Below are 10515 nucleotides of genomic sequence, written 5' to 3'. Positions count from 1 at the left end.
GTACACAATGTGAGCTAGGGCTTCAGTGAGCCCATAAAATCAAGTGTCAACCACCATAATGTCCTTCTTTAGGAAGCTGCATCCTCTTCATTGGACAGCTGCTGTTACTCTGCAGCTACCACTCCTCATTAAAAGCTTCAAAGCACATTGTCAATGGCATCTCTAAGTTTTGTATTGACTGCCCTCCCATAGGACCTTGATATCAGAGCTGGTATCTTACAACCAATACATGAGGTTTCATCAAAATGTTCTTTATGGACAACTGGAACTCCTAGTATATTATTGTGTATAGTGTTATTGCTTTATTTTCCTTGTCTCATGATGAGGTAAAGCAGAGGGAATAGGGATAACAGCAGCTCAGGCAGGAACTGTATAACTTCAAAATATAAATACAGAGTAGGAGCACCATATGCTCTTGAGTAACCATGAAGTGTGCATACTATCACAGTAATCCTAAACAGGAGTAAGCAAATTAAATTCTAGGTCACAAAAGTATTTGGTATCTCATTTCTTCGTTATCCATCCCAAAATGATTTCTTTTCGTTACAAAAAAACCAAATCCAAACCCAACCCAAAAATCCCAACAAACCAAAAAAACCAAACCCAAACAAAAAGCACCCACCAGCCCACCCCAAAACTGTCATTACAGGTTGTTGCTAAACTTGGAAGTAGTCACCAGTCTTGGTAAGGTCATGCTACAAAAAATTACTGTTCACTTACTCTACCAACTAAACCAGATCATGGAATATGTTTTGCAGTAAAAAATACAACTGAAATCTTAACTTTTAACTAAAGAGTTTACTATTTTATGACACTCTTTCACATGTAAATACCTTAAGGAAAGGGTTATTTAAGTTCAGATTAATTATTTGTCTAGTCATTCATTCTTTATTATTATTGATCTCTTCTTACTGAGTAGGTTACTTAGGCAAGTGTAATCACAGAGTTACCACATGCACAGGTCCCTTTTTCAACCTGGAACTGTCTTTCCTGCTACTTCTCTGGATTCATGACTTGGTCCATCAACTTGTTGGATGTCATATCTACTTACCAGATGATCATGTTTTGAATATGTATATACTGACTGTGTAGTCCATATGCAGTGAGTCTGGCACCTCCCAGGTATTTCAATTGCATACATGCTGTACTTTTGAGCTACCTACTCAGCAAAGCTGATGAGTTTCACATGTGTTGAAGTTACTACATATGTATATATCAGCTGAACAGCACATAACAGCTGACTACCTATAGCTGCACTGCATCAGGCATGTCTTTACATCTCTTTGCAGGATTTCCTGAATGAAGGTATGAAGGATACTGTAATTCTGAAAGGATATCACAGATGTCAATATGGAAAATAGCTTGGAAGAGTATCAGTACTTTTGGCCCTGTGATCCCCTTTACTATACCCCAGTATAACCACTTAAGAGGAAGATCTTTAGACAGAGATACATAGCAGGCAATTTCCATTTATAGAAGAGTTATGCTTAAATTAGACATTGCTGATTTAATATTAGTCCCTCCTTTTGATATCAGAGAGGAGCAATGTTTCTGGTCTTTTAGCATAATTTATTTTAAGAACCACATGAAGTGAGAAGCATCTGAGGGAACTGAGGTTGTTTAGCCAGGAGAAGAGGAGGTTGAGGGGAGACCTTATCAATGCCTACAATTACCTGAAAGGAGGTTGTAGAGAGGTGGGTGTTGGTCTCTTCACCCAAGAGAGAGGTGATAGGGTGAGGGGGAATGGGCTCAAGCTGCACCAGGGCAGGTTCAGATTAGACATTAGGAAAAAAGTCTTCTCTGAAAGGGTTATCAGGCTGCCCAGGGAGGTGATTGAATCACTAACCATGGATGTATTTAAAAGACAGGTAGATAAGGTGCTCAGGGATATGGTTTAGTAGAGGATGGGTATGGTTGGACTTGATGATCTCAAAGGTCTTTTCCAACCTGGTGATTTTGTGATTCTGAGTCATAGGAATGAAGAGGCCCTATACATTTTATTACCTAACTTCACAGTCAAAGAGAGTGATTTTTAACGACAGATAAATCACTCCAATTTGAACAGGTATTTGAGTGTGTTCTCCTTTGAAAAAGCATCCTTTGAGGAAAAGAATTCCCTAAATCCAAACTGTGTGCAAAAAAAAAAAATAGAGAGAGAGAGAGCGCGCGCAGTTTTAAATGATGAATGACTAAAGGCATATACTTGAGTTGGATTCTTGCACCCTCTCAAGCAAATTCCACTCATCCCAAACAACTTTGAATATCGTTTTTAAATTCTGTTTCACTTAAAGACCGATCACCTCTAAAACCTGTGTATGACAGATGAAAGCAAAAGTGATAGGGTTTACAGTAAGAAAGACAATGTATTTATGTTATTGTAGGTCTAAGTCAAATAAACTTTATGACAGAAATAAGTAGTTAATCTCAAAGAGGCTCAATGGTCCAAAGTCAAATTCAACTGAAAGAATAGAGAGGGCAATTTTAATGTTTACTTTCATTCAGATATTCAATAGAATATTGGAAGAAAGCCTGTCACTAATATTTAAGGCCAAAATGTTCATATGAAAATGTCTGACCCAAGACAGAAAATCAGACCAAAAGCAATATAAAAAAATCAACCTAAGTTAGGAAGGAATTTCTTTCCATTGAATTAAGCCATAACTGAGTATTAAAGTAGTTTTCCTGAATGGTTTTTGCTAACAGTGGTTTAAGTTATTTGTCATGCATTTCCTGCATATCAAGTTGCTTAAAGTAGGAAGAATACTAGAATTCTAGTAGCTGTTTTAACACTACCTATCATTCTCTAATGTAGATTATTTAAAGCTAAAGGCCTCCGATTAGTACAACATTTGGTTAATATACTTAAATTTCAAGACAAATTTTAAAAAGGTGGTACAACTTTTACCTTGTAGGCTGCATTCATTTTGGTTTATTACACACATGTAGTGACTAGATCAAATCTTACTTCCATAATGCATATAGAAAAAATTCCAAATGTAGGGTTTGTTTAAGTTTTATTGGGCACTCCTGAATGAACACCTTGAAAAAATCCACATACATTTTTCACAGGCTGTGTTACACCAGGGGGATAACACACTCGATTTTCATGTTGACTTTATGTGCATTTTCCTCCTTGTGTAGTAATGATCACACTCAGCCGAGAATTGTGTGTAAGCCTCTCAGCCAGAAGTTCCAATTTTTTTCCCTTTCAGTTTCCTAGACAACTGTTGAAGTCTAAATACAATCCATTAATCGTCTGCTCTACAAAGTTTATTCTGTCATATTTTGTATTGATTAGTTTCTGGGGCTTAGTAAGACTAGGAAAGTAAGCGTTCCTGCTGCATGGTTCTTAATGATTCAGTTAATTTTTTGCATTTAGTTTGTTATATCTTTTTAGGTTCATAAGCAATGTTTTGTGTTGCAAATGCATTTTCATAAGTTTCCACAGAAAAATAGAAAAAGATTAATCCTCAAAACACATTAAAGATAGTTACCTCAACATTTTGCAAACTGTGAAGTATTCTAACAACTGGGTAGAAGTTATACTCCCTCTTTTGAAAATAAATGTCATATGAATGCTTAGTATTAGCTAATAGTCTTTTATTAAGAAGCTATAGTACCCTTTTCATACTATTTTAAAGCCTACAAGCAATGGCACACATTTATACTTTGGTTATTTGCACTGTGTCTGGCCATGAGATCAGATTTCAGCCACAATGCTACTTCAGGGGCAGAATCCAGATGCAGCCGTTAGGCAAAGGGATGGGGAAAGCCCCTGCATAACTCCAGGGAAAACTGCATTCAGTGGAAAATAAGCATGGGTGGATAACTATCATTGGTGGCAGTATCAGAGTCACGATCCCCTGAGGGTAATACAGAAGACACAGCTTTCAGATGTCTTCAGTGGAGCCTCTCCAGTAGTGAGTCACCACAGCAAGATATGCTGAATCAGTGCCTTACTCAAAATGACCAGGAAATATTAAAAAAACCCCAGAGTTTGCTCTTTCAGAATTGCTGTGGTTACAGGCAATCGTTGGAATGACTTTCAGTTATATTATTAAACAAATAGAAGCTCTAATTGTGGTACCATTTATTGTATCTTTGGGAAAACGTAATTCTAAATTAATAGTATCTAGTACCAGTTAAATTCTAGGTTAATTTTTAAAATATATTTTCTGTAGTAGTGCTTGGAGAGCTTCTATCTTTATAGAATGGAGAAGCAGTGGTGTAATAGAAAGCTTCTACTTTCTGTTTTCCCACCTTCTGTGTTATCTTTGACCCGATCTGTGTCTACACAGATTTTCTTTATTTCATTTACAGAGTTTCTACTGTGGCTGCTCATTCTGACTACATTTGGAGAAGAGTATTATTAAGGGCTGCTTTGGCAAGACCAGAGACCTAAAAGAGAGGGATGTCTTCTTTTTCTTTTCTCCTCTAGTAATAAAACCAAAACAATAAGATAGAAAAGAATGAAAAATACCCGAAATATATTTTGTTCAAAGTAGAATAAATGTTTCAAAAACATCTCATCTCTATAGTTGAGGACTTAAGTTTGCAAGCTGTAAGTAGACTATTTAAATTTAATCTACTAGACACTCAGATTATTAAAGCTTTAAAGACTGAGGAAGCTATAGACAACCTTTGGTCAGCCTTTGTAACAATGCAATCTTTAAATTGAAGAACCTGGAGGAGAAATTGTCTTTTTCTGGTATTGCATTGCTTGAGATAGAAGAAAAAAATTGTCATGCAAAGAAAAATACTTATACTGTCATTCTTTAAGACAAGTATCATGAAGAACAATCCATATTTCCATGCAAATATAGACTGAATTGACTTCCATTCCTGGTTAAAGACAGCAAATCCAGTGGGGAGTAATGATACACTGTGCAGTACCCTAAGTGACAGATGAGAACATTCTGGTTAGCCCAGGCACAGTTATCCCGTCTCTTTTGAAGACTGCACTAGTCAGGCAGTGATCTCAACAGGACACATTTTTCCATTTTAGTTAAAGCATGCAGGTGAAAGAACAAATGGATTTTTTAAATTTTGTCTTAAGGAATATTCTTAAATGTACTTTTAGCCTGTGTTATGTTTTGTGGACTAACCCATGTTCCATATTGCTTTTCCTACTTCTCTTTCCTTTTAGATTGGAAAAATGTATCTATGTGAATATGTAGACTTATCTTTGTCTACTGCCATTAAATTTAAGGACAGAGGAATAAAGAATGAGAGAGTCTTAAGGAAACTTCAATCTTAAAGAAGCTTCAGCTCCCAAGGAGAAACTTTTCTTACCAGGTCTAGTTTTGCTATAAATGCAGTCATTTTTTTTTTCATGATAGCCAAAGATCCAGTGGCTAAATTCTGAAATTTGGCATTTCTTAGAAAAATAAAGGTAAGACTGTCTTTTCTTCTCAGCCAGAAGTAATGTTTCACTACCTAAGGTGTCCATTTCACATAGTGCTATATATCTTCACTCAAATATCATCAGAAAAGTGAAACTAACATCTTTAATGCAGTCTAGCTGTAGAAATTTGTTACATATATTGCATCTATGTTCCATTAGAATGTAAGGATCTTTAACATTGGAAAGTATTTGCAAAATATTGAGCACTGTATTATAACTAGGTTGATGGGCTAAGAAAGACCTTTCCTCTTTCTCTTAAATTGGATATAGGTTTCATTTGGCCTTCTTCATGTTTCTCCAGTACTCCAGTTATTCACTTGATCTCTCTTCATACCTACTCAGAGGCAACTTACAAACTTATAAGGCAGGACTGCATTTAAAGATTTCCTTGAATTATAACAATTTATTGTGGGGGTTCTACAGTTTGTTGGTATGTGTCTGAGGAATCCAGGTTCATTTCTTTACATAACCTTTCTATTTTTGATTACTCCAGGTAGACCGTATGTTGTCTTTGATGTAAGGATCTTAGTCCACTATTGCTGCTCCTAGGCGGGAGGGGAGAAGAAACAGGAACAAATTAATACAAAAGTGTTACACTAAGGTAGAGAGGGAAGAAAAGAGATGACTGTGGAAAGGCGGTGGGCTCAAACAGGCAAATAAGTGGGGGGAAAGGCTATCCATAGAAATTCCTTGATGAGAGAGAGTAGTGTTCAATGATACCCTCCCATGAAGCTTCTGGATCTTTTAGAGAGGTCTGAGATTGCTTTCCAGTCTCTAATCTAGTCTGGTTGGTTTTCCCATCTGCTTAGTCTTTCACCATTCAGACTGACACTCAAGTATTATATTCTGCCCAGATTTCCAAACTCCTACAGTACTTTCTTTTGTTGAGGTTGGGGTTCTTAAGATTTAGGTCATGTGCTTTCACACCTTATTGTAAGTCATTACTGAGGAGATTAAATAAAATTGCATGTAACCACCCTGAAGTGCCACATTAGTATTAATTCATTAGTATTTCCTGTATTTACTGTTCTTCAGTTAGGTTTCAGCCAATGGCAACCACCAGTTCATATTCAGTGCCACTCCTTTTAAACTAAGGCTTTTATTAAAGATATATTCTTTCTGTTACATACCCTTATTAGTTGATTTTGTATTCTCATAACAAGTAAGTATTTTGTCTTCCATAATTTATTCATTTTGTTAATACCTGGTGGTGATTTCATTACTTTTATTTTTGATAGTTATGTAACACTAATGCCTACAGGCCACTCAAGCTGACTGTACAAATACAGACAAAAATTATAGTCATTTCTAGAGATAAATTATAGTCTAAAGAAAATGACACAATAGATGAACAATAAATGTTGGAAAGAATGGAAAAAAAAAGGGAAACAAATCCTACATATTAGTCAGTTAGGACCTGTAAACAAATTATCATAGTGTAAAATAATAGATTACAGTCTAAAGAAGAGTCTTGTCCTGAGCAGGTGCTAAATGCTGGATGCTTTTATCAGCTTTAAGAAAGATACTCCTTTCCTTGAAATTACCTACATTTGTGGAACAAATTTTGATGGAATCCTTGGCTTAGGACCCATGAATATTTTTGACTGAATATCTCTTTAGATACCTCAGTCAACTCTGTATTACACTGCATTTACCACTTTGAATTACAGAAGTGACATTTTGGGGCTCTTTTTTTCTTTTTAGCGTTCTGTTTCTTATTAAAATATTTTTTAAAGCAGTAAAAATTAGTGTAAAGATGCCAGCAAAAAACCAAGGCAAATGTCAGTTATGAAAAGAAAATCTGTAACTGTAAAAAATGTTTCTAACCGTTTCAGCAGATAAGAGGATATGTTTTGCTTTGTGAAATTAGCCTCTCTGCACAAATGCCATGAGAAATTTCAATTAAAAATATTTCATTATAGATTTTCTTCACCCATTCTTTTGTTTTTAGGATAAATTGAATGCATCATTACCCAGTTTGGTATTTGATCAGAGCACAGAATCATAGAATCAGGAATTTAAACATAACTTGTCTTCACTTCTAATACCTGAATTTTGCAAAACAGCTTCCCAAATTCTAAGGAATTAAGATGACTCCTTTCTTACTGTTTCTCCACCTTGAAAATTTTGAAGGGTGTATGTAGACTGTTTCACACAGAATGCAATTAGCTTGCTAGGTAACCTGAAGATTTTAATAAATAATCCTAGTATCCACCTGGTTCTTAGACTCATACTTTCACTTTAACAATTTACCTGATTTAAGATATCATAAAATAGATACCTTCACACCACTTCTGTCTTTTTCAAAGGCACATAAATTTGTTTTATATTGTTATTTCAATTACTTTCTGATACATCTGTGTAAATGGTGAGAAGATAAAATATATTAAAAAATAACATTTAACAAGTTATCCATGGGCATATATATGAACTGAAATGTGCATACAATTAAGAACATATGGATACTATTTATTGCTCAATCTTACTATTTAAAGGAAGGACAGAGGAAAATTGGAGAAGGATTTATGGAATGCAATGCTCAAATACAACTAAATGTATTTATTTGGCAAAGGCATGTCTTTAATAAATTGGAGCTTATTTTTTTTCTAATGAAATCTATTGAATTGTAGGCCATTATAAATATGGTATCTAGGCCCAAGTTGTATTTCAAATACTTGAAATTTTTTGCTAGGCAGTAGTAAGTACTGAGGGCCCCAGACCAAGTCTTTTTGAGACTATTCCTTTAAAGGTATTTTTGTTTGGTTTTTTTTTTTTTTTTTTTTATGAAAGATGTTCTGAAATGACTAGATACACAGAGATCTTTGTCTGAATTCTGCCTAGTATCACCCATGTCCTGGCAGTTTACTTAGCAGATAACAAGTGATTTTAAAAGCGGTGAAGGAAGAAGAGGGAAGCTATCACTAACAAATGAATGGTTCATAGTTCAAGGATTCCTAAGAGGTTGCTCAGGGCTCAGTGCACAGAACAAAATTACTTTTCTTTCATTGTTCTATTAAACTACTGTTTATATAGCAACAGTAATCAAATAGGCATTTTTGTGTTGTTCTATTAAGCTCTGTAATCTGAATGCAAACTCTTTGGGGCATATTTAGCATGGGAAAAACCTTGTGTAATAGCAGCAGCCTGGAAATATATAACTTCACTAGACAGCATTGGAGGTGGGACTCAAGTAATGTTTCCAATTTGTCAAGAAAATTTTTTAAACCATGGATTATGACTGAAAAATACAGTGAAAGTCCAAGTCTGCTAATATTTTTCACAGTCATTCATTGCCCACTTTGTGGACTTCAAGCAATACAAATTCATATGTTTCCAATAACTACAATGCACTTTTTTATAGCATTCATAACTGTAACTGATAATGGATGAAGAGCAGCCTAACCAAATGCACTGAACTGTAAAGAGAAGACTGATGACTCCAGGAGGCTACACCTTTTAAGACTAGTTTCATAGAAAAGCCACCTAGGTCAATAACTTGAATCACGGACCCATCATTTCTCACTTTGTGGCACTTCCTAACCAGATCTGCCTTCCTTCTGCCATTCCCTCCCTCCAGTCATTCAAACCTCTCCACTATGCTGTACAGTGCATCAGTTTAAGCAACTGATCATGCTGCAGAAGGACTTGGAAGAGGGAAAAGAACATTACTTTCAGCTGATGCGCTGCAAGGCTTCGTAAAGAGACTTGCTGTACTCTGGACAGTTTGGAGCAGAGAGCAGGAAAAAGCAGCAGGGACTGTGTCATCCAGCAGTGGTACCTAAGACATTCATAGGGAACCAGGGTCTTAGATTTCAAATTAGTTTTAGTCTGAAATAATATTATGACACTTGCCTTGCAAAAAATCAAGATCAGAATTCTTTTCCCACATAGTCTTCATCATACATCCTGTTTCCTTTTACTTAAAAGGTCTGTGGTTTTGAGTCACAGCTCACAGACAGTCAATAAATGTAACCTAACCTGCTTTGGTATCTAACATTAACCTTCAGCACAGCAAACTGTCAGTGTGACAGAATTATGCTTGTTCCTCCCATAATTCAGTTGCTGTCATTTGAACAGCATTAATCAAACAAAAACATTTTCTCATTTAATGAAACTATTTATGTCCATAAAGTTGGGTTAACGATATTTGAAAAAATACAGGAAGATAAAATGTATTAACCAGTAAGATACATATTTACAATTTGCAAGAGTACATCATAGAATATGCATTTATACTTGCTGGTAAAAAATAAAATAAAAAAAGATATAAAAATCAGGATTTTGCTCTGACTGGTAGAGCCTAAGCACATAGGCAAAGTAGTGTCTTTGTAGGCAGAAGTAGTGTCTTTTTCTAGACCAGTAGGAGAAAGCTGAAAAATAATTTATGATATAGCTAATTAAACTCTGAGCAGTTGCTTTTAACTTTCACTCAGCATTGAAATATCTTACTTCTATTTCAGTCCTGGAAAGGGTTTCTGAGCAAATGTGGGTTGTTTTATTTTCTGTTGGTACAATCTACTTTTCCTAAATTATCTGATTTTCTTTTATAGGTCATTCTTATGCAAGAGGCTAAAAGTAATTAAATTTGCAGGATGAAAACATGGCACAGGCACTGCTGGTACCACCAGGACCTGAAAGTTTCCGCTATTTTACTAGAGATTCTCTCGCAGCTATTGAAAAGCGTTCTGCAGAAGAAAAAGCTAAAAAGCCCAAGCAAGAACATACAGATGATGATGATGAAAATGGTCCAAAACCAAACAGTGACTTGGAAGCAGGAAAGACATTGCCATTTATTTACGGTGACATACCCCCAGGAATGGTGTCTGAACCTTTGGAAGACCTGGACCCATATTATATCAATCAAAAAGTGAGTGAATAATCTTTTGCACAAAATAGAATATAATTTTCTACACTAGAAATCTTTAATCACAAAATAGGATGGTTGCAGTCATCAAGCCACTCAACACACAGAAACATCTTTTCATTTAACAGAACTGGTTTATGCTCTTCTGTGTTGCGACTCCTTCCATTGAGTTACTTGTTATTTATCCTAGTGTAAGGAAGATAAAGGCTTCTTGAGCTTGCCTGAACTTGAAAACATGATTTCATTT

The 10515-nt window shown here is 35.5% G+C and overlaps 1 protein-coding gene across 16 annotated transcripts in view; it reads left to right on the top strand.

Annotated features, from left to right (window-relative positions):
- Positions 1-10004: 10004 nt before the first annotated feature.
- The window catches only part of LOC311192037 (sodium channel protein type 2 subunit alpha), a gene marked incomplete at both ends in the record, with an annotated part of 59231 nt that continues 58720 nt past the window's right edge, over positions 10005-10515 (top strand). For all 16 annotated transcript variants that reach the window (XM_084264425.1, XM_084264435.1, XM_084264437.1 and 13 more), the window contains one exon: positions 10005-10271. In XM_084264425.1, the coding sequence (XP_084120551.1) occupies positions 10005-10271 (267 nt within the window). The remainder of the gene's footprint in view (positions 10272-10515) is intronic.

Source organism: Gallinula chloropus (assembly GCF_964237585.1).
Source record: "Gallinula chloropus genome assembly, chromosome: 5".
Classification (NCBI taxonomy): Eukaryota; Metazoa; Chordata; class Aves; order Gruiformes; family Rallidae; genus Gallinula; species Gallinula chloropus.
This window is presented reverse-complemented; position numbering and strand designations above follow the sequence as displayed.